Source organism: Mauremys reevesii, linkage group 2 (genome assembly GCF_016161935.1).
Source record: "Mauremys reevesii isolate NIE-2019 linkage group 2, ASM1616193v1, whole genome shotgun sequence".
In the NCBI taxonomy this organism is placed as follows: Eukaryota; Metazoa; Chordata; order Testudines; family Geoemydidae; genus Mauremys; species Mauremys reevesii.
This window is the reverse complement of record NC_052624.1, coordinates 189,705,046-189,731,513: the sequence shown is the minus strand read 5'-3', so window position 1 is coordinate 189,731,513 and position 26,468 is coordinate 189,705,046. Positions and strand designations below refer to the sequence as shown.

The 26,468-nt window shown below is 43.8% G+C and overlaps 1 protein-coding gene across 4 annotated transcripts in view; it reads right to left on the bottom strand.

Moving 5' to 3' along the window:
* FBXO15 (F-box protein 15) overlaps positions 1-12,656 on the bottom strand; it is a 61,741-nt gene extending 49,085 nt beyond the window's left edge. The window contains exon 1 of one of the 4 annotated variants that reach the window (XM_039521424.1): positions 12,255-12,656. In XM_039521424.1, coding sequence (XP_039377358.1) covers positions 12,255-12,421 — 167 coding nt within the window. In that variant the 5' untranslated portion in view covers positions 12,422-12,656. Of the gene's footprint in view, positions 1-11,845; positions 11,962-12,254 lie in introns of those variants that run through there. The other 3 variants (XM_039521422.1, XM_039521423.1, XM_039521425.1) reach the window with 3 other exon arrangements.
* Positions 12,657-26,468: the final 13,812 nt, after the last annotated feature.

Genomic DNA, 26,468 nt, shown 5'->3' with positions numbered 1-26,468 from the left:
TTTGCATGCACACTCTTACCTATGCCCATAACACTTTTGGAAATGCTGGTGTAGATATTCGTAATGTCATACTTCCTCTCCTTTCTTACATGTACTTTCATGAACAGTGAAATAACTAGTTAATAACATTCTTAACTATTACTTAGTTCTGCCTTGAGTGCAGGGGACTGGACTAGATGACCTTCTGAGGTCCCTTTCAGTCCTACACTGCTATGATTCTATGATTTAGAGAAGTGTTTCTCAAATGCAGCCACAAGGGACTTTTTGTGCGGCCACAACAGCCTCCTGGGCGGTGATGGAGGGATGAAGTATTGGCATCTCCCCCTCCCTCCCTGTTCTTCCTGGATGCGCTGCCCTACACCGTCTCGGGAGACAGGTGTGGCACAGTGCTGCAGGAGCAAGATGAGTTCTCAACCCACCTGGGGGCGGGGGCCAGCAGTGGGGCTTGGCCTTCAGCCCTAGGGTGGTTATGCGGCAGGCTCCAGCGGCAGGGCTTCAGGATCCAGGCCGCGGTGCTTTGGGTTCTGGTGCCCAGCTCCAAATGCTGGCCCCAGCTCCAGTCCCGAGCTCCAGCCACGTGGTAGCGGGAGCTGGCCCTGGTGCTGACCCCTGGCCCAACCCATGTGGCAGCGGGGTCCAACCCCGCAGCTCTCAGCTCTGACCATGCAGCTCCAGGCACCTCCCATCACACCGGTCCCCCACTGCCTTCCCCATCCATTACCCTATCGCCCTGTGCACCCACTGCCTCCCACCAGCCCCACATCCATCCCCATATTGCCCCTGGCCTCCACTGCCTCCCCCTCTCACTCCGCCATCTAGGACTTAATTCGTCCTGAGAAAAGTGATATTAACAAACATGCAAGTATCAATTTTCAGAGCAGACTTATTAGCTAGCTGGGAGGCTGTGATAAGTGATACCTGTATGTTTGTTAATATCACTTATCACAGCCTCTCAGCTAGCTACTAAGTGTGTTCTGAAAAGTGATACTAATGAGCATACAAATATCACTTTTCACAGCATTATTTTTTATTACTGTCTGGAAAAAAAAACCCTACGTAAAGTAAATGATTTGGATGGATGGATATGCATATTTATCTGTTTTTCCTAAAGTTAATTAAATATTTTAGGGAAAAATGTCAGTGCGGCCACCAGTGAGAGTTGGTGGCTGCACACTGAGGCCACCAAAAATTCTGTTGTGAGAACCCTGAGTATCATCACTGCTATTCAGAGATAGCACTCATTGAAATGAATGGCCCAGTTCACGGCTCAGAACTTATTTCAGGCTCAGTGCAAATTTGTCTTTGCATCAGCCGTCGTAACATCTTGTTTTAAAGGTTTTCCTCACAACCATAACAGCTAGAGAGACATCCTTTTTCTCTCTCTTTTTTTAAATGAGAGAACAACTGTCCACATTCCGATAGCTAGTCCTTTGCATTACCGAGGCCTGTGCCCCAGAGTTTGGGAAAAACTGCACAACTTCCCTACCATTAGATCAGATCATCTTCTCTGAAGCACTTTTGAATTTTCTGCATTCCAAATGTCAAAAGCTATAGTGAAACCAATATGCCTTTAGTCAATTCAGTCCTTTTCTTATCATTCAAGTCAGCAGCTGCAGAAGAACAACACCCTACTAGTGCTTTACCAGCACCTCCTGGCATTTGACATTTACCAGGATCACCAGTTGCCAGAAACAGCTGTCCTAAACATGCAAGATGATGATGGAGGAGAAAGGGGAAAAAAAGTCTCATCAGGTTAAGATGTACTTTAGATAGGTAAACTATATCCCAGTCCTAATGGATGATTAATATATAAACCTGGGATTTTCAAAGAAGCCTTAGGGATTAGACATTCAGTTCCCTTAGAACTTTAACAGAGTTGGGAATCTAACTCTCTTAGGCTCCTTTGAAAATTCTAGGCTTAAAAGCTCCTAAACAGACAGGCAAACACCCAAGAATGTTGTGTGACACAATTATTTCATAATCTCTACAATCATTTCACCCCAACACACTCTCCATAATCTGCCAGATAAGTTTATTACTTCACTGAAGCTTGTTTTCCTTATTCATGGCTCCTTTATAGTCCCTTACAGTCCATTAAGCCATCGCCACTTCACGGCCACAGACTTTGGCCTTGTCTACACTAATGCTAATTATGCTAGGTAAATTATGAAATTACATAATTTAACTCAATGAAATGTACACTGACTTAAAGCAGTGTTTACACCACACTATGTCAATAGGACAGCTTCCGCCTCTCATTGAGGAAGAGTACTGAAGTTGACAGTGTGACACCATGCCTTGGAGGCCCAGCCCGTAACCCCCATATTCCCCATGTATAGATAATTGTGATATTGCATATAAAGCAGGCTGTGTGAGGTATCAGGGGAAAAGTTATGATCTGCTGAAAGTCACTCATATCTAAATATGTATATCATTAATGCATATGAAGTTATGAGAATTGTGTTGTATGGCTGTCACTAAAATATGCTGTGGGTTTGGGAAGCACTCAGATACTAGCTCTCCAGAGACAATGCCAAGGAAAGTAACCAACAGCCAGGGGCGGCTCTACATATTCCGCCGCCCCAAGCAGTCATGCGCGGGAGGCGCCCCGGAGCCCCGGGAGCAGCGGACCTCCCGCGGGCTTGACTGGTGAGGGTCCGCTAGTCGCGCGGCTCGGCTGGACTTCCCGCAGCTGCAGGCGGTTCGCTGGTCCGGCGGCTGCGGTTGAGGTCCAGCCGACCCGCGTGACCAGCGAACCGCGCGACAGCGAACCGTCCGCAGTGACGCCTGCGGGAGGTCCACTGCAGCCGCGGGAGGAGTGCCCCCTCCGCAGTCTTGTCTGCGGCAGGTCCGGTCGTCCCGGGGCTCCGGTGGACCTCCCGCAGGCGTGACTGCGGCAGGTCCGCCGGCCCAATCTGCCGCCCCTGCCGGCAAGTGCCGCCCCACGCGCGTGCTTGTCGTGCTGGGGTCTGGAGCCAGCCCTGCCAACAGCCAGGCAGGTGTCAAACAACCATTAACAGCTATTGTCCTGCAAGGGAGCTACAGTTCAATGCAGGGATCGGCAACCTTTGACATGTCCGTGTGTTTGGCTGCTCCAGGCCAATGGGAGCAGCGGGAAACGGCGGCCAGCACATCCCTCGGCACACACCGCTTCCCGCCACCCCCATTGGCCTGGGACGGCGAATCGCGGCCATTGGGAGCCGCGATTGGCCAAACCTGCAAATGTGACAGGTAAACAGGCCCGGCCCGCCAGGGTGCTTATCCTCGTGGACCAAGGGCCAAAGGTTGCCGATCCCTGGTTCAATGACTCAGCTGCATAAGGCCACACTAGGGGAATTGCTCAACCTTGCCTTGTAATTCAGCAATGCCCACCAGACATGCCTGGACTTGTGTTCTCCAAGCACGTTGGACTGAGGGTTTAAAATAAAACACAGAGGTCGCATGCTTCGCCTTTCTCCTGCCCCCACCTATGCTATTCCCTCCTTCCTTATTTTAGCAATCATGCAACTGGTTGAACTTGGCAAACCTCAATTTTATAAATGTCACAGAATGTGACTGTTATATGCAATACAGGACTAGATATTAATTTTGGAGATTACCATATTCGATGTTTGGCGTTTACCTTCATTAGAAATGGGGAAGGAATGGGTGGCAGTGGGTCTGTTAGCAATTATTATGGGAAATATATTTTTTTCCTCTGTTTCCCACACTTCCATTGGTAAATAACAGTTAAGCTTCTGTTCGCTCAGATTTCTTTTTCCCATTCTTTTCCTGTACAGTTCATTCAGTAATGCCACAATCTATCTTTTGTGACAAATTTCATGGAGATGGCCTCCGATGTCAAAAACACTGGATTCTGTCATTGCTAAATGAATCAGGCCAAACGGAAAGAAGAGAGCTTGTCCCATATATATGACCAGCTGAAATGTCATAAGCAGTGATGCAGGAAGTGAAAAGTTCACTTTTTCTGACTACTAGAATTTATTCCCAGGGCTTTGGCATAGGTAGTCTCCCCTACTCCCCCTTCTGGATCTCTTGCCTCCACTATACCTCTGAGCCCTGGTCTACACTACGAGTTTAGGTCGAATTTAGCAGTCTTAGATCGATTTAACCCTGCACCCGTCCACGCAACGAAGCCATTTTTGTCAACTTAAAGGGCTCTTAAAGTCAATTTCTGTACTCCTCCCCAACGAGGGGATTAACGCTGAAATCAACATCGCCAGGTCAAATTTGGGGTAGTGTGAACACAATTTGATGATATTGGCCTCCAGGAGCTATCCCAGAGTGCTCCATTGTGACCCCTCTGGACAGCACTCTCAACTCAGATGCACTTTTGAATTTCATTTCCTGTTTGCCCACCATGGCGAGCTGATCAGCACAGGTGACCATGCAGAGCACATCAGCACAGGTGACCATGCAGTCCCAGAAACGTAAAAGAGCTCCAGCATGGACCGAACGGGAGGTAATGGATCTGACTACTGTTTAGGGAGATGAATCCGTGCTATCCGAACTCCATTCCAAAAGAAGAAATGCCAAAATATTTGAAAAAAATCTCTAAGGGCATGATGGTCAGAGGCTACAACAGGAACCTGCAGCAGTGCCGCATGACAATTAAGGAGTTCAGGCAAGCCTACCAAAAAACCAAAGAGGCAAACGGCTTCTCCAGGTCAGAGCCCCAGACATGCTGCTTCTATGATGAGCTGCATGCCATTCTAGGAGGTGGGCCTACCACTACTCCACCCCTTTCCATGGACATCTGCAACGGGGGAGTCTCATACATCAGGGATGAGCATTTTGGGGACGAGGAAGATGAGGAGGTGGAGGAGGATGAGGATAGCACACAGCACGCTCCCTGACACCCAGGAACTGTTTATCACCCTGGAGCCAATACCCTCCCAACCCTCCCAAGGCAGGCTCACGGACCATGAAGCCGGAGAAGGCACCTCTGGAGAGTGTACCTTTGTATATATAATGCATATATAAAAGCATTTCCCTGAAGACCTGGGATACATTCGCGGCCAGGACAGCCCCTCCTTTTAAATGGCCAATCCAACGAGTGCTTGGTATGAGAAAGGAGGGCGCTGTTGTTTGAAACCATTCCCACATGTTATGAAGGTTGAAGAAGCTGAAAGACAGTGGCTTACCTAGCTTAGCATTCCTGCAAGCTGAATTCTGTTGCCTGGCCCTGCATGTGTAATCTCACACTAAACCAACAGGCCCTCAATATAAGAGGCAAAATGCGACCTTGTACTGAAAGCACGTGCTATGTAATGTTAACAGCTTAGTTCACTGTGAAAGTGTCTACCCATTGTTCTCTAAAATGTGTCTTTTTGAATACTACTCTCCCTTTTTTCCTCCCGCAGCTACAAATGTTTCAACGGTACCCCTATCATCTCCGTCCCAGAGGCTAGAGCAGATAAGAAGGCAAAAAAAATGCACTCGCAATGAAATGTTCTCTCATGCGGTCCTCCCACACTGAAAGAGCTCAGCACATTGCATGGAGGCAAACAATGTCAGAGTCCAGGAAAGCACAAAATGCACGCCAGGACAGGAGGGACAAACGAGATGAGAGGTGGCGGGAGCAAGATGAGCGAGGCAGCAGCGCGATGAGCAGAGGCAGGATTCAATGCTGAAGCTACTGGGGGAATCACACTGATATGCTCCAGCATCTGGTGAAGCTGCAGGAAAGGCAGCAGGAGCACAGACCGCAGCTGCTGCCTCTGTGTAACTGCCTGCCCTCCTCCCCAAGTTCCATATCCTCACCCAGATGCCCAAGAACATGGTGAGGGGGGGCCCTCTGGGCACCCAACCACTCCACCTCAGAGGACTGCCCAAGCAACAAAAGGCTGGCATTCAATAAGTTTTGAAGTGCAGTGTGGCCTTGTCCTTCTCTCCTCCCCTCATCCACCACCCCGCCCGGTGCTTCCCTCCTCCCCCACCCCTCCCAGGCTACCTTGGCAGTTATCCCCCTATTTGTGTGATGAATTAATAAAGAATGTATGAATGTGAAGCAACAATGACTTTATTGCCTCTACAAGCGGTGATCGAAGCAGGGAGGGCGGTTGGCTTACAGGGAAGTAGAGTGAAACAAGGGGGCGGGTTTTCATCAAGAAGAAACAGAACTGTCACACCGTAGCCTGGCCAGTCATGAAACTGGTTTTCAAAGCTTCTCTGATGCGCAGCATGCCCTGCTGCGCTCTTCTAATCGCCCTGGTGTCTGGCTGCGCGTAATCAGTGGCCAGGCGATTTGCCTCAACCTCCCACCCCGCCATAAACGTCTCCCCCTTACTCTCACAGATATTGTGGAGCACACAGCAAGCGGCAATAACAACTAGAATATTGGTTTCGCTGAGGTCTAACCGAGTCAGTAAACTGCGCCAGCGAGCTTTTAAACATCCGAATGCACATTCTACCATCATTCTGCACTTGCTTAGCCTGTAGTTGAACATCTTCTTACTACTGTCCAGGATGCCTGTGTATGGCTTCATGAGCCATGGCATTAAAGGGTAGGCTGGGTCCCCAAGGATAACTGTAGGCATTTCAACGTCCCCAACAGTTATTTTCTGATCTGGGATGTAAGTCCCTTCCTGCAGCTGTTCAAACAGAACAGAGTTCCTGAAGATGCGAGCGTCATGTACCTTTCCCGGCCATCCCACACTGATGTCGGTGAAACGTTCCTTGTGATCCACCAGTGCTTGCAGCACCAATGAAAGTACCCCTTGCAGTTTATGTACTGGCTGCCAAGGTGGTCTGGTCCCAAAATAGGGATATGCGTTCCGTCTATCGCCCCACCACAAATAGGGAATCCCATGGCAGTAAAGCCATCCACTATGACCTGCACATTTCCCAGAGTCACTACCCTTGATATCAGCAAGTCTTTGCTTGTGTTGGTTATTTGGATCACAGCAGCCCCCACAGTAGATTTACCCACTCCAAATTGATTCCTGACTGACTGGTAGCTGTCTGGCGTTGCAAGCTTCCACAGGGATATCACCACTCACTTCTCAACTGTGAGGGCTGCTCTCATCTTGGTACTCTTGCGCTTCAGGGCCGGGGAAAGCAAGTCACAAAGTTCCATGAAAGTGCCCTTACGCATGCAAAAGTTTCGCAGCCACTGGGAATCATCCCAGACCTGCAACACAATGCAGTCCCACCAGTCTGTGCTTGTTTCCCAGGCCCAGAATCGGCATTCCACAGCATGAACCTTCCCCATTACCACCATGATGTCTGAATTGCCAGGGCCCATGACAATGTTTTTGCCCCATCAGGCCTTGGGAGCTTAACCCAGAATTCCAATGGGTGGCAGAGACTGTGGGAGTCAATGCTAGCCACAATATTGAGGATGCACTCCACCGACCTACTGAGCTTAGTGGGGACATACACGATCGACTGTATAAAATCACTTTCTAAAGATCGACTTCTATAAATTTGACCTAATTTCCTAGTGTAGATATACCCTTAGCTATTTAGGAATGTAACTTAATAACATTAAGTACTCAACTACTTAGAAAGGCCAAAAAATAATTTGAAGAACAGCTAGCCAAGGACTCAAAACTGGCAAAAAAAAAAAATTAAGTACATCAGAAGCAGGAAACCTGCTAAACAACCAGTCAGCCAGTAAGCCTGACTTCTGTACTGGGCAAACTGGTTGAAACTATAATAAAGAACAAAATTGTCAGACACATAAATGAACATAATTTGTTGGGGAAGAGTCAACATGGTATTTGTAAAGGGAAATCATGCCTCACCAATCTACTAGAATTCTTTGAGGGGGGTCAACAAGCATGTGGACAAGGGGACCCAGTGGATACAGTGTACTTAGATTTTCAGAAAGCCTTTGACAAGGTCCCTCACCAAAGGCTCTTAAGCAAAGTAAGCTGTCGTGGGATAAGAGGGAAGGTCCTCTCATGGACTGGTAACTGGTTAAAAGATAGGAAACAAAGGGTAGGAACAAATGGTCAGGAGTCTGTACTGGTTCCAGTCCTATTCAATATATGCATAAATGATCTGGAAAAAGGGGTAAACAGTGAGGTGGCAAAATGTGCAGATGATACAAAATTGCTCAAGATAGTTAAGTCCCAGGCAGACTGCAAAGAGCTACAAAAGGATCTCTCAAAACTGGGTGACTGGCTAACAAAATGGCAGATGAAATTCAATGGTGATAAATGCAAAGTAATGCACATTGGGAAACATAATCCCAACTATATATATAAAGAATGGGGTCTAAATTAGCTGTTCCCTACCACTCAAGAAAGAGATCTTGAAGTAATTGTGGATAGTTCTCTGATAACATCCACTCAATGTGCAGCAGCAGTCAAAAAAGTGAACACAATGTTGGGAATCATTAAGAAAGGGATAGATAATAAGACAGAAAACATCATATTGCCTCTATATAAATCCATGGTACACCCACAACTTGAATACTCCATGCAGATATGGTCCCATCTCAAAAAAGATATATTGGAATTGAAAAAGGTTCAGAAAAGGGCAACAAAAATTATTAGGGAATGGCTGACATATGAGGAGAGATTAATAAGATTGGAACTTGTTAGCTTGGAAAAGAGACGACTAAGTGGGGATATGATTGAGGTCTATAAAATCATGACTGGTGTGAAGAAAGTGAATAAGGAAGTGTTATTTACTTCTCATAACACAAGAACTAGGAGTCACCAAATGAAATTTATAGGCAGCAGATTTAAAACGAAAAAAGGAAGTATTTTTCACACAACGCACAGTCAGCCTGTGGAACTCTTTGTCAGAGGATGTTGTGAAGGCCAAGATTATAACAGGGTTCAAAAAAGAACTGGCTAAGTTCACTGTTAGCCAAGATGGAGAGGGATGGTACCCCTAGCCTCTGTTTTCCAGAAGCTGGGAATGGGCAACAGGATGGATCACTTGATGGGTACCTGTTCTGTTCATTTCCTCTGGGTCATCTCGCATAGGCCACTGTTGGCAGACAGGATACTGGGCTAGATGGACCTTTGGTTTGACCCAGTATGGCTGTTCTTATGTTCTAGCTACAAATAAAATATTATTTACAAGTATGGCCAAGACAATATAGGAGAGTTCACAATAAAAAAAAAAAAAGTCAAATGTTAGGCTAGCAACCAAACCATAACAGTGACCCTTTTTATCTTGGGAGGAGAGAAGAAATAAACAAACAAAATAGTGCTAAACTGAGCAAAAGTAGATTGCAAAGTCCACAGTATGACACCAGAGATCATGGCTGGTTCAAATAATTCTGTCAAACTTGCAGTGTTTTCCACAATTTCTGTTTAACATAGGGTGACCAGACAGCAAATGTGAAAAATCAGGATGGGGGTGGGGGATAATAGGAACCTATATAAGAAAAAGACCGAAAAATTGGGACATCTGGTCACCCTACTTTAACAGGAAACCTCCATCTGCTCTAACCCCAGCTCTCTCCACAAACACATGCACAAGTTCTGAACACAGTATGTATTCTATTTTTCTTCAACCCCTGTGACTCAAACCTATGCAATTTGTGTGGCATAAGAGTCTGGACAGGTGGAGGGAGAAAGTCACTCATCAAATCTCAAGCCTGGCAGACAAAGGCCTTTATTAAGTTACCTTTTTGGAAGTTCCTCATGGTGTGGTCGTGATTTTGTTTGTTTGGTTTCGGGTTATTTGTTTTGCAGGGGGGGCCCAAATTTGTTTGTACTGGTCTTGCCTGAGGCTCCTCTCGCATGCAGTATAATAGTTCCATCGTGTGGGAAGCATAAAATCTTTATATTTACAGCACAGAACCTGCATGTATGCATTTAAGCTGGCTTGGCAGCCTGGAGACATCACAATTAAACTTGCGTAGTTTTCAATATGGAAAACTGTATATGCTTAAAGTGGCAGTGGAAGAGGCAGGGGAGGAATAGATAATGAAACAGTAGAGGAGGACCATGGGGTGGGCACCACAGTTAAAACTGGGCTGTTTTCCATGTTGAATTTCTGATGCAATAAGAGGGCACGACTTCAGTTTTATATCACACCCAAGAATCGCACCTCTAGCAACCAAGTAACCGCTTCTGATGCCTTTTGTTCAAAGGCAACTCTCTCTCAAGTATCACCTACTAAATCACCAATACCACGTCCTACAACACCCTGGGTTTTCCCTTAGAGGTATTCCTTCCAAAGTTCTCACCACTCAGACGTGAAATAAGGTCTTCCAGGGCCAGAGAAGTTTGAAGTCCTACCCCATACCCTTACCCAACCCAGATCCTCTTCTGTTTTTGCAATATAAATTAATTGGACATAACCTTACAGTCCCTTCCTCACTTCATATTATTTATATATAACCTTAGAATGTACTTTACTCCCTTTCTTACTCACCAATTTAAAATGAAACTATAAATGCCTCTTCTGGAGGCCCCCTTGACTACAATGCCCCACCTAAGATAGCGCCCCAACCACAGAGAAGCTGAGGTGTTCCTTAGCAACACTTATGTGACCAGCAGTAGTCATCCTGAGCCTGCTTCAGAAATGGCTTTCCATGTGGACAGCTTTCTTGGACCTACATTTGCCTGTAATGGAAAACTGCAATTTTGGGAAGCAAGAACGAGAATTACATCAAATACATATTTAAATCAGGAATAACAATATATTCTCTATGTTAAGTGAATACATCTTTTTTGCAATCTGCTTGGCCTTTCACGTTGCTTAGTCTTTTACACCCCTTCTAAATTAAACACCTCCGACAGTAGGAGTGAGAATTTTGATTTGTTAGCTTTTTACAACTACTTTACAGAGATGTAAATAACTACACAAGACACTTTATTCCCCATATATTTTATTCAAGATAAATTTCACAACTGAAGTGTCACATACCCTTATGGACCTCTATAATTCTGTTTCCCCATCTGCAAAATAGGGATAATAATATATTTGCAATACTCCCTTGAGATAGGAAAAATAATAATTGTTTGTGAGGCGCTCAGATGCTACAGTGATTAGTGCCATAGAAAAGACTTTAAATAAATATGTCATCATCTCAGCATGAAATTTTCAAATAGCCATATTTTGTTAACTCAAACCAGACAAAAGTACATCTTCTCTGAGTTCAAAATCCATGCCAAGTTTCAAACTTCTGCCATTTTTGCCACAGGCATTTATGAGAGTGGTGTTAGAAATCCTCTTTAATAGAAACAGAGAGTTTCATTCTCCATAACTCAAAAACAGTTCACGGAATTTTGCTCAAGCTTTCAAACCAAAAACAAACAAAATATCTTTGTGCCATGAACAAACATGAAAAATGCCACCTTTGAGAGAGAATATTCAAGAAAGATTTGAACACATGAGAAAAGAGGCTTGACTTGTGCAGGAGGTCATCACTAGATGATCACGATGGTCCCTTCTTACCTTAAAGTCTATGAGTCAATGGGACTTGCAATTTTAAGGCCCAGTCCTACAAGGATTGGCTCCTCAATTATTGCCGATACTGGTACCAACCAAGATAGTTTTGACTGACTAACACGAAAAAAAGACAATGATTCCCAACAGTGAGTAGCAGCTGCCAGTACAGTTTCTTCACTTGTATTACTAGCCCAGGGGATCAAAAAATCACATTAGGCCTTCCAAAATCATCAAATTTTTAAAATTACTTTTGGATGGGGATTATGGAAGACCTTTATTTGCTTCTTTTTTGAGTCTTTAAAGTTCATGTTTTCAAGCTTTTCTACACACCAATTATGGCTGGAAACTAGAAATATTTACATAATTGCATGACTCCAGGAGCTAGGACCTTGAAGAAAACAACATATATTGAGAGAGATTCATGATGAAACCACAAGATCCAGCAATTCTACTTCACACTTCTACGGCTAGTTTTACAAACCTTAAACTACCAGACCCTGGGAACAGGGACTCCAATCAGGTCACATTCCCCAGTGGCTGGCACTCACCCGACCGGGGAGAAATAAAAAGTGGGCACACTTTCCTGACCTCTGCCCACAGGTGAAGTAGATCTACAAGCTGCCGCTCACCGCAGACTTTACAGCTCTCCTTCCCCTTGCACGTTGCGCACTAGTGAGGACGCCATCATTAGGGTTCCGAGTCAAGGCTCCGAGCAACCTCGGCCCGGGGGAAGATCGGGAGCGGGCCTGGCTGCATGGGCACCACAGCACAATTAAACACAGCGTCTGGAGGGGACAGAGTTACTCGCGTGACTCGGCTCTGCACCCAGTTCACCTGGACCCCGAGTCCCGCTCAGCCAGGGGGAGCCAGCAGGCATGGAGGGCGGTTACCTGAGCCGCACGGCCAAGCTGCCGCGGTCCGGGCCTGCAGGAGGAGCCGCGGAGGTCGGGGGGCTCCGGCTAGGGAGGACGGGCGGCGCTGGGCGCTGGGGAGCAGCCGCTGCCCACGCCAGCCCGAGGCTGTGCTGCTGCAGGATCCAGCCGCGTCCGGTCGCCATAGTGACGCCGGAACCCGAACGGCCCAGCCCAGCGTTCCAAGCGGCGCGGCTACAAGCCCGCCCGCTCGCCCGCCCGTCTGGTGTTGCCTCTGCCTGGCCTTGCACGGGCACCCGCGGTGCGAGGGCGGCGTTGGAGTTGGGCAGGAGGTGTCTGCGGCCTGTCCGCAGCCTGAAGTTACTGGTTGCAGCCCATTGAAGGACCTGGCTCCTCCACACATCCTGGTTACAGGGTTCAACTGACACACACACACACACACACCCCACCCCCCAGAGAAGGGCCCAGTCTAGGGTTCTATCTGGTAATGAGCCCCACACGCTGTCAGGGTTGCACTCCGGGGCAGAGCAGGTCCACCCCCAACCACACCCTAAAACATCCCTGGATTGTGTCACCCCCATAGTGGGCAACATAAAGATAAGCGCATTCTCCTAATTTATAGCCCTCTTCTCCAGAACCCAGTTCAGTGCTCCCACCGTTGCTTCTCCCAAATGCCCACTGCCTCATCGGGCATCTCTATGCTCCCCTGCGCATGCTCCCTCATTTCCTCCTCCTTCCTATCCTCCATTTTCCACTGCAGGCACAACCACCAGTTTCCCATCTGCACCCCATATTTGCCTGCATATACCCGGACAGCCCAGCTACGTCTCCGTACAATACCCCACTTTGTCCTAGACACATACCAGTTCCCCCCTCTTTCCTATCATGCCTTTGGAGCAGATTTGGTGCAATGGATAGATTTTTGGAAAGAAGACTATAGGATTAATAATGGTTGACTCGTTTTTGCCATTTTCATCTCTGAAAGCTTGTTTGCAGAGGTTGCTGCATCAAACCAGGGGCCGCTAACAGGAAGTTTCGAGAGGGAGTTTGGAAAGGGAGTGGGAAGGGGGTGAGGTACACTTGCCATTCTTTAAAACCTTTAGCCTAAACTATATAATCAAATCTTGATTTAAACAAAAATCCTTTCATTAACCTAGGTAGCTGTAGGAGCGATTGCAGAAAGAAGCCCAGCAGCAGACTGGGGGCTATCCAGTTGACTGCGCTCAGTGTAGCATTTATGATTACCTGCCCTGTGCAAGGAGCTCCTGGCCCTCAGAGACCGAGTATGGGCTTTGGAGGCCAGGGTGGCAGAACTGGAGGAGCTAAGGGAGGCAGAGAGGTATGTTGATGAGGTTTTCCAGGACACTGTAGATTTGTCCCACCTCCGGTCAGACAGCCCCTGTGCTGTTAAGGAGGATGAAAGTCTCAGGGAAGGAGAGCAGTCAATGGGAGCAGAGGAAAACCTTCCCATAGTTGGGACCCTCCTTCCAGATGATGTTGAGGTATCCTCTCGCACTGAGGTTACCTTTCTGGGGGAGGGAACTCCAGTCATTAGGAAAAGGCAGGTGTTAGTAATGGGAGATTCGATCATTAGAAACAGCTGGGTTTTTGATGACCGGGAGAACCGCATGGTGACTTGCCTGCCTGGTGCAAAGGTTGCAGATCTCTCCAGGCATCTAGCTAGACTTATGTGTAGTGCTCGGGTGGAGCCGGTGGTCATGGTACATGTAGGTACCCATGACATAGGGAAGGGTAGGAGAGACGTCCTGGTTAAATTTAGGCTTCTAGAAAAAAGTCTGAAATCCAGGACCTCTATGGTGGCATTCTCAGAAATGCTTCGAGTTCCATGGGCAGGGCCAGGTAGGCAGGCAGAGCTTCAGAGTCTCAATGTGTGGATGAGACGATAGTGTAGAGAGGAGGGGGTTCGATTTATTAGGAACTGGGGAAACTTTTGGGATAGGAGGAGCCTATACAGGAAGGACGGGCTCCACCTAAACCAAAGTGGATCCAGACTGCTGGCACTTAACATTGAAAAGGTTGCAGAGCAGTTTTTAAACTAAGAGATGGGGGATAGCCAATTGCTGCAGCAGAGCACGTGGATCAGACAGAGACTTCTCTTAGAGGAGAGTCTATTGATAGAGATTCTCTAGGTTCTAGTCAAGAGGAGAGGATGGAAGAGGATAAAGTATGAGCCAGATCAGATGAGAAACATTTACATAAAAAAGAATCTGACACATCAGAGAAGGGCAGACAAATAAACAATGACAAGTTTTTAAAGTACTTGTGCACAAATGCTAGAAGTCTAAATAATAAGATGGGTGAACTAGAGTGCCTCGTATTAAAGGAGGATATTGATATAATAGGCATCACAGAAACCTGGTGGAGTGGGGACAATCAATAGGACACAATCATTCCAGAGTACAAAATATATTGGAAGAACCGAACAGGTTGGGAGGATGGTGGGGGGGAAGAAGTGGCACTATATGTGAAAGAAAATGTAGAATAAAATTAAGTAAAAATCTTAAATGAATCCGCATGTTCCATAGAATCTCTATGGATAGTAATTCTATGCTCTAATAAGAATATAACAGTAGGGATCTATTATCGACCACCTGACCAGGACAGTGATAGTGACGACGAAATGCTAAAGGAGATTAGAGAGGCTATCAAAATAAAGAACTCGAGTTATAGTGGGGGATTTCAATTATCCCCATATTGACTGGGTACATGTCACCTCAGGATGAAATGCAGAGACAATATTTCTTGATATTTTAAATGACTGCTTCTTGGAGCAGCTGGTACAGGAACCCACAAGGGGAGAGGCAATTCTCAATTTAGTCCTGAGTGGCGATCCCAGCAATTACAGACCAGTAAGTCTAACGTCAGTACCGGGCAAATTAGTTGAAACAATAGTAAAGAATAAAATTGTCAGACACATAAAAGAACATAACTGTTGGGCAAAAGTCAACATGGTTTCTGTAAAGGGAAATCATGTCTTACTAATCTATTAGAGTTCTTCGAAGGGGTTAACAAACATGTGGACAAGGGGGATCCAATGGACATAGTGTACTTAGATTTCCAGGTCCCTCACCAAAGGCTCTTAAGTAAATTAAGTTGTCATGGGATAAGAGGGAAGATCCTTTCATGGATTGAGAACTGGTTAAAAGACAGGGAACAAAGGGTAGGAATAAATAGTGGATTTTCAGAATGGAGACGGGTAACTAGTGGTGTTCCCCAAGAGTCAGTCCTAGAACCAATCCTATTCAACTTATTCATAAATGATCTGGAGAAAGGGGTAAACAGTGAAGTGGCAAAGTTTGCAGATGATACTAAACTGCTCAAGATAGTTAAGACCAAAGCAGACTGTGAAGAACTTCAAAAAGATCTCACAAAAGTAAGTGATTGGGCAACAAAATGGCAAAATAAATTTAATGTGGATAAATGTAAAGTAATGCACATTGGAAAAAATAATCCCAACTATACATACAATATGATGGGGGCTAATTTAGCTACAACGAGTCAGGAAAAAGATCTTGGAGTCATTGTGGATGTTCACGCAGTGTCGAGTGGCAGTCAAAAAACCAAACAGGATGTTAGGAATCATTTAAAAAGGGATAGAGAATAAGATGAAGAATATCTTATTGCCCTTATATAAATCCATGGTACACCCACATCTTGAATACTGTGTACAAATGTGGTCTCCTCATTTCAAAAAAGATATACTGGCATTAGAAAAAGTTCAGAAAAGGACATCTAAAATGATTAGGGGTTTGGAACAGGTCCCCTATGAGGAGAAATTAAAGAGGCTAGGACTTTTCAGCTTGGAAAAGAGGAGACGAAGGGGGGCTATGATAAAGGTATATAAAATCATGAATGGTGTGGAAAAAGTGAATAAGGAAAAGTTATTTACTTGTTCCCATAATATAAGAACTAGGGGCCACCAAATGAAATTAAGAGGAAGCAGGTTTAAAACAAAAAAAAGGAAGTTCTTCACACAGCGCACAGTCAACCTGTGGAACTCCTTGCCTGAGGAGGTTGTGAAGGCTAGGACTATAACAGGGTTTAAAAGAGAACTAGATAAATTCATGGAGGTTAGGTCTATTAATGGCTATTAGCCAGGATGGGTAAGGAATGGTGTCCCTAGCCTCTGTTTGTCAGAGAGTGGTGATGGATGGCAGGAGAGAGATCACTTGATCATTACTTGTTAGATTCACTCCCTCTGGGGCACCTGGCATTGGCCACTGTTGGTAGACAGGATAGTGGGCTGGATGGACCTTTGGTCTAACCCAGTATGGCCGTTCCTGTGTTCTTATGTTCTTAAACTTCTCCTTCAGAGAAACCCCCAAAGAAGTGCCCTCTTTCAAACTGGCCATTTGTTCTGATGAGAGTAAAACCAAGAAAGATTGTTTTCCCCCACACTTTTTAGGAGGCATAGAGCCCAGTGCTATTGAGAATGGCCACCTGAGGATGATGGATGGCTTCAGGCTTGTTGAGAAGAATGGGAGATGGCAGTTGTTTTGAAAGAGGGCAGCGCTGGTTGGAATTCTCTGTAGCGGAACTTTATTGTTCAGCCTCTGCTGAAGGAGAAACTTGCAGTTATGAAGACTAATTGGAAAAAAATTATCAGTCCTTTAAAACCCACCAAAAGAGGCCTGTGCACAAGATTTCTGTGAATTTAAACTATGTGGGGAGGTTGAAGCGTCTGTGTATTGTTATTGAGCTAATTTGGGACAAAAAATCAGTTTGACACATACTACATTTTTAAAAGACCTAACTTGTTATTAATTTGAATTCCTAAACTAATTAATGGGTTTACTTGTAAATTCTCAGGAAATTTAACCTATTTTCAAAGAGTAATTGTGTAAAAGAGTAGTGTATGATATTTATACATTACAAAAGAGTTGAATCTCAGCTTTAAGTGCAAAACTTCTAAGCTATGGAGCTGCAGTTGGTACTTCCATAATAACCTTACTGGGGGCTGTGATTTTGTGACCAATTCACCAAAGTATTTTTATTATTGGTTTTGGTGATCTTTTTAACTTATTTATACCTAAAGTTTGGTAGGTAAATGGACCAAAGAAAACCATTACATACGTAACAGAGAAGGGAACCTATGGAGTTGTATACATAAATAAATAGGAATTTCAGGATAACCATGGTAGTATTCAGACAGGCACTACTACAGCCACCAGCAGGGAGTAAATTCAGTGTGAAGTTATATGGCAGAAGCAGAGGAAGTATTAGGGATAATAGGTTGGTATAGTCATTGCACTCACCCACTAGAAGGAGACATAATTATAAGCCAATATATTATTATGTAAGGTGAAATGGAGTTCTTATTGCTACACCTATTTAGAGACAGACTCACTGAAAGCCCAGAATCCAAATGTAGCGATGTCCCCGCGTCACTACATTGAAGTAAACCAAAACTCAGCATCTGAACACCCTCTGGCAGGGTACCTGCTTCATCTCATCCTGTGGGAAGGGGAAGGTCCTTTAGCCATGGGTGGGCTTGTGCCCGGCCACTTCCTGGAACCCAAGAGGACTGCTCTCTTATGTCCTTCAAGACTGACTTTGTCACAATCCCCAAATCTTGGAAACATTTGGATTCAAATTTTGCGCCAAAAGTCCACTTCTAATTATATATTACATAGGACTTCCAACTGAGTTTAACAGCAAGGCGGTAAGGTGCTTTGAAAATGTAAAGTACTACAGAGATGGTAGGTATTATTAGTTATTAAGCACTGTATTTAAACTCCAATGAAAGTTTTATGTAGATAGGGCCTAAAGAAAATATTAAAATACATCTAATATTACAAAGAATTTATAAACAAAGAACCACCATCTCAATAGTCCATTGATATAGGTTAGGACATAAAGAACTGCAACTCTGTTTATGGAATGGGATATCATAGATTCTTAAAGATGTTTTAAAGTAAAATTCTGTTATTTCTGTTATTATCAATATTATAGCATCCATGGTAGAGGCAGCAGAGTCTAAAGTTGTGATTGAATTCCAACTGTCATTATAACCACTGCTTTTTCATTGCTCAGAACTTCCTTAAACAAATTCCTTTTGGGTGTGAATTTTCCTGTAAAGTTTGAGTAAAATCTTTACAGCTGTTTTTGAGTGGTGGCTTTCTACAATTATTTACTGAGTTGAATTAATAAGTATATATACGATTGTATATGAGTTTTATGTACATGCTGACCACAAAGGAATTATTAAACTGAGGAAAAATAATAAATAGAATTTGAACCATACGGGCAGAGTTACATCTATGCTGATCCAGTTGCTGGATCAGGGCCTTTTAAAATAGATTTTTCATCCATTCGTTTCCTTAACAAAAATTACAACCTTAGATCCTCCAAAGACAATGAGACTAAACGTGTACCTAAATCTTTGTTGGATTGAGGTCTTAATGTGATTAATTTTATTCACTCTGGAAAAGGAAGAAATACACCTCTACCCCAATATAATGCGACCCAATATAACACGAATTCGTATATAACGCAGTAAAGCAGTGCTCCAGGAGGGCGAGGCTGCGCACTCCGGTGGAGCAAAGCAACTTCAATATAACTTCTAACGCATTAAGATTTTTTGGCTCCCGAGGACAGCGTTATATTGAGGTAGAGATGTACTTCCAAATTTGTATTTTTACCACTTTATTGAAAAGAAAAGAAAACACACAGTTTGCATTATTGCATGGTCATAATGTTTCCCTAAAGATAAGATGATCGGAAACTTTAAAAAGAATCAAAAGAGAAAAAACACTACAAAACACACGCTATTTTTAATTACAAGTTAAAGGAGGTCAAAACAGTCCAGCCTCCCCTACCACTTCGTTATGTGCTATCTGTACCAGAACTAGCGGATTGAAATTACTGTAGTTTCGTGTCTGGGTGTAATTTGATCTCAACAGCAGGAGGTGGCGCTTTGCATTGCGGTAGTTGTAGTCATTTTCCCTTTAAGCTACTATTCACTGTGGACGGGAAGAGAATTTCTGTGAACTACAATTCCCGGAGCTTCCTGGTATTTTTTTCCCAAGGAACTTTGCAAACGTAATGGCGAGGAAGTTGCAAATGTCAGCGAGCAAAGGGTAATGTAGGTTTCTCAATTAAAGTAAATCGACAAGGTAAAAGCAAAACTCAAAGTCAGAGATTGCTTTAATTCTGTTAAATTCATTATAAGGGCTGCACCTTCCGTGCACACACTGTGCACGTGTTGCTTAGGTGCAGACTAAACTAATGTAGGATAGATCTGTGCGGCAATCAAGGGACGCTTTAGTTCAGCTAATCTAGATCTTAGTTTGTTGGTAACATATTAAGACTTGTTTTGCCTCATCATGTTTGCTGCTTCGTTTATGCGAGTTATTCAGTGCAGCGAGAAGTTACAAGGCTCGCCAGGAAAGTGGTTGCTTGCACCCCATGGGAAGGTGTTCCTAAGGACTTGGCGGTGTTTTAGGTGGGGGCAGGAATTTGCCCACAGAGAATCTGTGTTGCGTCCTCGTATGTTTTTCCAAGTTGCTAAACAAAATATCTGGACCCAGGAGGGGCCGCTGAGAGCTGGGAATGAAAGTAAACAAGTGTCTGTACAAAGAAGTCAAAAAGGAGGAGCACCCGTGTCGGCTGCTCAGAAAGGTAAGTGGGCCTATGGCCAGTATTAATTAGGAGCAACACGTATTGTTTTTAGAGATTGTTGCTGCAGGAACTAGCTGCAGCCTTGCAATTGAGATTTTAGGCATCCAGAACTGAGGAATTAACTGAGCTCTTCTTGACTTTATTGGGAGTGGTATTTGTATATATGAGGGAAGAATCTGATGCATCAAGTGTTTGAGGGCGTGGGGAGGACTCTGAATACATGTCTATATTAGAGGAAAAAATAAAGTTCATGTGTTGCTAATTCAAGTTCAACTTTAATGATGTTAGCAATAGGGACTTTTGTTTTTGGAAAGCTTTCCTGTTGTAAATGCTTGACAAACTGGACAGTACCGCTCCAGTTGTGCAAATTTAGGCTTGTGTTTTGCATGCCATCACACACTTTCTAATGTATACTAAACAGCTAAGTGGCAGGCCTCTAATATTTAGACTAATTGGAGTAAGCCTAATATATTTTGTAGGATCCTCTTAAGTAATACACGGTGCTTCTCCATCTATCTCCTCAGTTATGGCTGAACACTCCCCTGGACATGCATAGTGTTAGGGGGCTTATTCCTTCACCCTCTCTCTTCCCTGGTCCTTCTTGCATGAACAGAGAGCAACAATACCCGAAGTCCAAAGGCGCAAACAATTTGATGTTTATTGGGGTGAACTTCCAGCAAGCATGATTCCAGTTTCCTTCCTTAGTGTCCCCCTTCCCAGCTCTGACACCACAGAGCCTTGCCTGTGGCCCTGTTCCTGTTCCCATTTCCCCCATTAGCAAGACATGATTTTAATTCCCCCATCCCCGGTCCCTGTTACCATTCCCCCCCCCCCCTTCCTGACTGACTGCAGACTATATAGTAAAACTTGAGTTTTGCTTAGCTATACCTTAACCAATCATTTTACTGAAATTTAACTAACCAATCCTAACATATTGTAACATGGTTATTTAACTAATTATATTCCACCACCTTCATTGGTTTACACCCAACAAAATTAATTATGCAGTAGACAGAAACAATCACAGAACCAGACAGAAACCATGCAAATAAACATACAAAACAATACAGAAGTGAGGATTTCACAACTACATTTATGCAGACATAAGGGTTTTCCAGCTGTGTCTATTGATAAGTGAGTTCTTGCCAGAAAGGATGCGATCAAACTAAGTTTCCTTTTACATCTTCTAGGCTCTTCCCTTTCTCTGGAGGTGATAGGAATATCAGGACAGGATTGTATTCCTAATAGCACCTTATTTCAGTGTGACTAGTTTGGAATGTGAGGCTGTGACCATACCCTTCCCAGCTTATGGCTGCCTAACTACATTTTAGCTGAAGGCCTTAGCCTGTCACAGTAAGAGAAGGCCATTACAGAGTGATTTTGATTCTTTCTTTTATACCTCTATAACTAGCTAAGTGATAAGAATACACCTAAATTCTTAAAGTATAGGCCTTTGCAGTCAGGCCTGAATATCTATATCCTAACACATAGGTTTACCACTACATTCCCATCCTTTTGCCTGCCTGCCATCAGCTTTTTGTATCACCCCAGCCCTGCTGCCCCAACTTCCCCATGGAACAGGAAGCCAAGAGATGAAGTAAAGGTACATTTTCCAAGCAGAGAGTCCACACAAAGACTCTCAGGGATAAACCTCTACTTCTGCAAAGTGCCACCCAAGTCAGATGGGCTCATAGATGGGGAAACAGGGAAGATACCTGGTTCAGAGCCCCTGGAAAAATATTGCAGCAACACTTCGGTTGAAGGCTAATACAAATTCAAATAAACTGTTAATTAACTCTTTTAAAATCATTTTCTTCCTCCAACGCACACATCAAATTTTCTTATTGACATCATAACAAAATATTTTTTCTTTTAGCATGGGTGGAAAGGAAGGGCTTTGTATCTAATAATTTCCATATCTGTATATTAGATTGATATTTGATTTCAGTTTCATCAATCCCTATTTAATATGGAAATTGTAACTCACTTTTGTGGATTTCTTCCATATGGCCACAACGATGGTCTTAGATTGAACATCATCCATCAGTTCAAACAGAAAAAACCTGAATGGAATATAGAGGTGACTCAAACTCTTATCACTGTTGGAATTCATTGTCTATAAGTGCCCATATAAATTCTATCTCCATGTCATTTCCTGAAGATTAAGACTGGCTGGGTTTAATGACGTAAGAGAGCAGTTTCCAAACAGTGGTCCATTTGCTGGTTGCCAGTAGAGTTGGCTGATCACATGGTATTGGCTCCTTCTTTACAACTGGTACATCTTAAAATTGTGAACGCTTTCCTAACAATGCATTTCCATGTACGTAATTAATATACTGTAGTTGCCATCGACGTTGTCATTTGATCACCAATGGAAGGGGAGGCAGTCCATGTTGTTCCAAATGGGAAGGAAGATGGCCCATAAGAGACTTTGATGTGGTCCATGTTTGGAGATCCCAAGTTTGAGGTGTCTCAGCTAGGTATTAATCCCCAGGAACTGCCTTGGGCATTTATAATTCTTTGCTTAAACCTTCAATAGAATAAAGACAATGCTAAACCATGTAATTTTATTTCTCTGAGGCCAAGGAGGTTCCACTTTCATTGATAGACATAAGTGAATATCAGAATGTAATGTCTTAATTGATCTTGAATGCTTTGAGCGTCTGTTAAGCAGTTACAATATGTAGCTTTTGTTACAGTAAGCAATTTAGTTCCCTAAAGGCTCTAGCAGTTTTTTCTGTTTTGTTCCACTACTAGTGGAATACTTTGCTTAGAGGTAGAGTAGGATGAGAGGGCTTTTCTTAGAATTATTGTAATTTAGTTATCTTCTATTCATTATGTTTGTAATTATGTAATGTGTGATGACAGTTCCATCATATGACCCCTAGTTCCTCCCATTCATTCCTTTGAGCAAGAAGTGATTGTTACACAGCTTCAGAAAGTGAAAGGCCTTTTCTTTGGATAAAACCTTCTCAGCTGTGAAAAGTGGGAGGAAAAGAGGTTATTAAGTTTCCCCCCTAATTTGGAACTTTGCTAAAAAGCACACCTTATAATCCACACAAATTGGTGATCTCTTCCCACTTCTCAAGAAAGACTTTATAGCAGAGGTTGTAATGAGGTCTCATAACTTCATACTCTTCTACATGATGAAATATTATAAATAAATTACAATTGACTAAATAAAGTATATGCTTTTGTGGCATCCTTGCTTTTTATTGTTCACATACTTGGTAATTCCTCATTCACAGTCTTTGTCAGTAGTGTTGACTCTTTCCCCCATACTTTTGTTTAAAAATTGCTATAAATGAATGTTATATTGTAACTTGAATACTTTGCAGCTGAAAATGTAGTACTGAAACTTAAAAGAAAATGACTTTGTATGTCAACTTGAGAGCAATAGCACAGGTTGTTCTGGGTTTAAACTAGTTGAAAGGTTTAATAAAAAATTCTGCTGGAACTGACAAAAACTTTTCATAGTCTCTTAATTTTACTGCTGAGACATAACAGAAGGAATGGACTAAAAGCTAACTTTTCCCCCCTTATCACTATGAGACCTACTAACCAAAATGCTAATTGAATCTTAGACTAGCACATAGAAGAGAAGAAAATTATTTATATGATACACTTATTCTAATCTTATTAACTGACATTTTAACTAGTATATTTTTTCTCTCTATTACAGTGAAAGAAGCTGGAAGGGATTTTACCTACTTAATAGTGGTGCTCGTTGGGATTGGTGTTACAGGTTATATAAAAAGCTGTATGCCCTATAAATATTCTTTTATTTATTGTTAATTAGATTAGATTAGTTCTCATTATATTTGCTTTTGTTTCCCTCTATTTCAGGTGGTTTGTTCTATGTGATTTTTAAAGAACTATTCTCTTCCTCCAGTCCCAGTAAGATCTATGGCGATGCCTTGGAGAAATGCAGATCTCACCCAGAGGTTGTTTTTCAAACCTAAATTACAGTTTCATAGTTGAACAAAAGGATTTCTTATTAATTGCTGCCTTTTTTAGATCTTGCATTCAAAGAGCATGTACCATTAAGCTCCAAAGAAAATTCCAGTTGACTTAGTCACACACATAATTCCACTCAGTACAGTGGGAATTGGTGCCCACTAAAATACACCATGTAGTTTCTGACTGCTTTCTGCACTGAATGATATATTCTTCTTATTTATACTGCGGTACTAAACAAGAGTCTCATTAAGATCAGAACACCATTGTGCTAGGTGCTATACAAATCTATAGGAAGACATGGCCCCCCTCAGCCAAAAAACTTAATGTAATTTGAAACAAAGTGACTTTAACAAATAGTAGAAGAGAGGGAAGGATGAAGTTAACAGTAATAAGACCATTCGGTTGTGTAGGTTAGCTAGATATAAATAAAAATAAACTCAGAGCTAGACCTTAAAAATCACATTTCAGATAAAGCCATAAATGTGTGTAATAGCCTCCAGACAAGATTACTAAGGTGTCAGTGGGATTCATCTAGAAATATAAAAAATATTAGATAAAAATAGAGATCTATACTTTGAAACTAGGCTTATAAAAATAGCCTCATTCTGGTCATTCATTCATTCATGCCCGTCACCCCAACCGGGGTATGGGCCGCCAACCACAGATCTCCATAGTCTTCTATCCTGGGCCATTCGCTCTAGCTGGTTCCAGGTATAGCCCATTTTTTTGCTATCAACCTGAAGGTCGCGTCGCCAGGTATTTCTTGGGCGGCCTCTTTTCCGCTTGCCTTGGGGGTTCCACTGCAGTGCCTGTCTGGTGATGTTGGTTGGCTGCTTGCGTAGTGTATGTCCTATCCAGCCCCACCTTCTCCTTCTAATTTCTTCCTCTGCTGGGAGTTGATGGGTCCTCCCCAAGAGGTGGATGTTACTGATGGTGTCTGGCCAGCGGATCTGGAGAATCCTTCTGAGGCAGCTATTAATGAAGGTCTGGATTTCCTGGTGGTTGTTTTGGTTGTCCTCCAGGTTTCAGCTCCATACAGTAGGACTGATTTCACGTTGGAGTTGAACAGTCGAATCTTTATTGCCAAAGACAGCTCTCTGGAGCTCCAGATGTTCTTGAGCTGTAAGAAGGCTGCTCTTGCCTTACCAATCCTTACTTTGATGTCTGCGTCTGTGCCACCCTGCTGGTCGATGATGCTACCTAGGTAGGTGAAGGACTGCACTTCTTCCAGGGGGCTTCCATTCAGTGTGACTGGGTCGTTGCTGATGGAATTGATCCTAAGGATCTTGGTCTTGTCCTTGTGGATGTTGAGGCCAACCTGTGATGACATGGCTGCCACTACGTTGGTCTTCTCTTGCATCTGCTGTTTACTGTGCGAAAGGAGTGCAAGGTCGTCGGCAAAGTCCAGGTCATCAAGCTGGGTCCACAATGACCATTGGATTCCATTCCTATGCTTGTAAGTGGATGTGTTCATAATCCAATCGATGACGAGAAGAAAGAGAAGTGGTGACAACAAGCATCCTTGTCTGACTCCGGTTTGCACCTGGAAGCTGTTTGTGAGCTGCCCTCTGTGGATCACTCTACAGTGTATGCCGTCGTATGAATTCTTGATCAGGTTGACCACCTTTGCTGGGATGCCATAGTGCCGAAGGAGCTTCCAGAGGGTCTCTCGATCCACGCTATCGAATGCTTTCTCATAGTCAACAAAGTTGATGTACAACGAGGAGTTCCACTCCATAGACTGCTCGACTATGATGCGGAGCGTTGCTATCTGGTCCGTGCATGATCTGTTCTGCCGGAAACCTGCCTGTTCATCTCGTAGCTGTGGATCGACGGCATCCTTCATTCTCTCTAAGAGGACTCGGTTGAAGACCTTCCCTGGCACCGACAGGAGTGTGATTCCTCTATAGTTGGCACAGTTGCTGAGGTCTCCTTTCTTGGGGATTTTGATGAGATATCCCTCTTTCCAGTCAGCCGGAATCACTTCTTCTTCCCATATCTTCTCAAAGAGGGGGTACAGCATTTCCACTGAAGCATCCAGGTCTGCTTTCAGGGCCTCTGCTGGGATATCGTCAGGTCCAGCCGCCTTCCTGTTCTTCATCATGGTGATGGCTTTTCTGATCTCGTCTCTGGTTGGTTTATCGCAATTGATTGGGAGGTCCTCGTTGGCTGGGTCAATGTCTGGTGGATTTGGTGGTGCTGGTCTGTTCAGGAGTTCCTCAAAGTGCTCCGCCCATCTGTTCATCTGTAGTTCTATTCCTGTTATAGACTTTCCCTGCTTGTCTTTAACGGGGCGTTCTGGCTTGCTGAACTTTCCAGACAGTCGCTTGGTAGTATCGTACAGCTGTTTCATGTTACCGCTGTATGCTGCCTGCTCTGCTTCTGCTGCCAGTCCATCCACATAATCTCTCTTGTCCTTCCTAATATTCCTCTTCACTGCTCTGTGGGCTTCAGCATACTCTTTTTGAGCTTTGGCCTTTGCTGCTCTAGTCCTGCTGTTGTTGACTGCTGCCTTCTTCTTCTTTCTGTCTTCTATCTTTGTCAAGGACTCTGCTGTGATCCATTCTTTCTGCTGGTGTTTCTTAATTCCAAGCACTTCCTGGCATGCTGACCTAAGTGTGTCTCTCACTT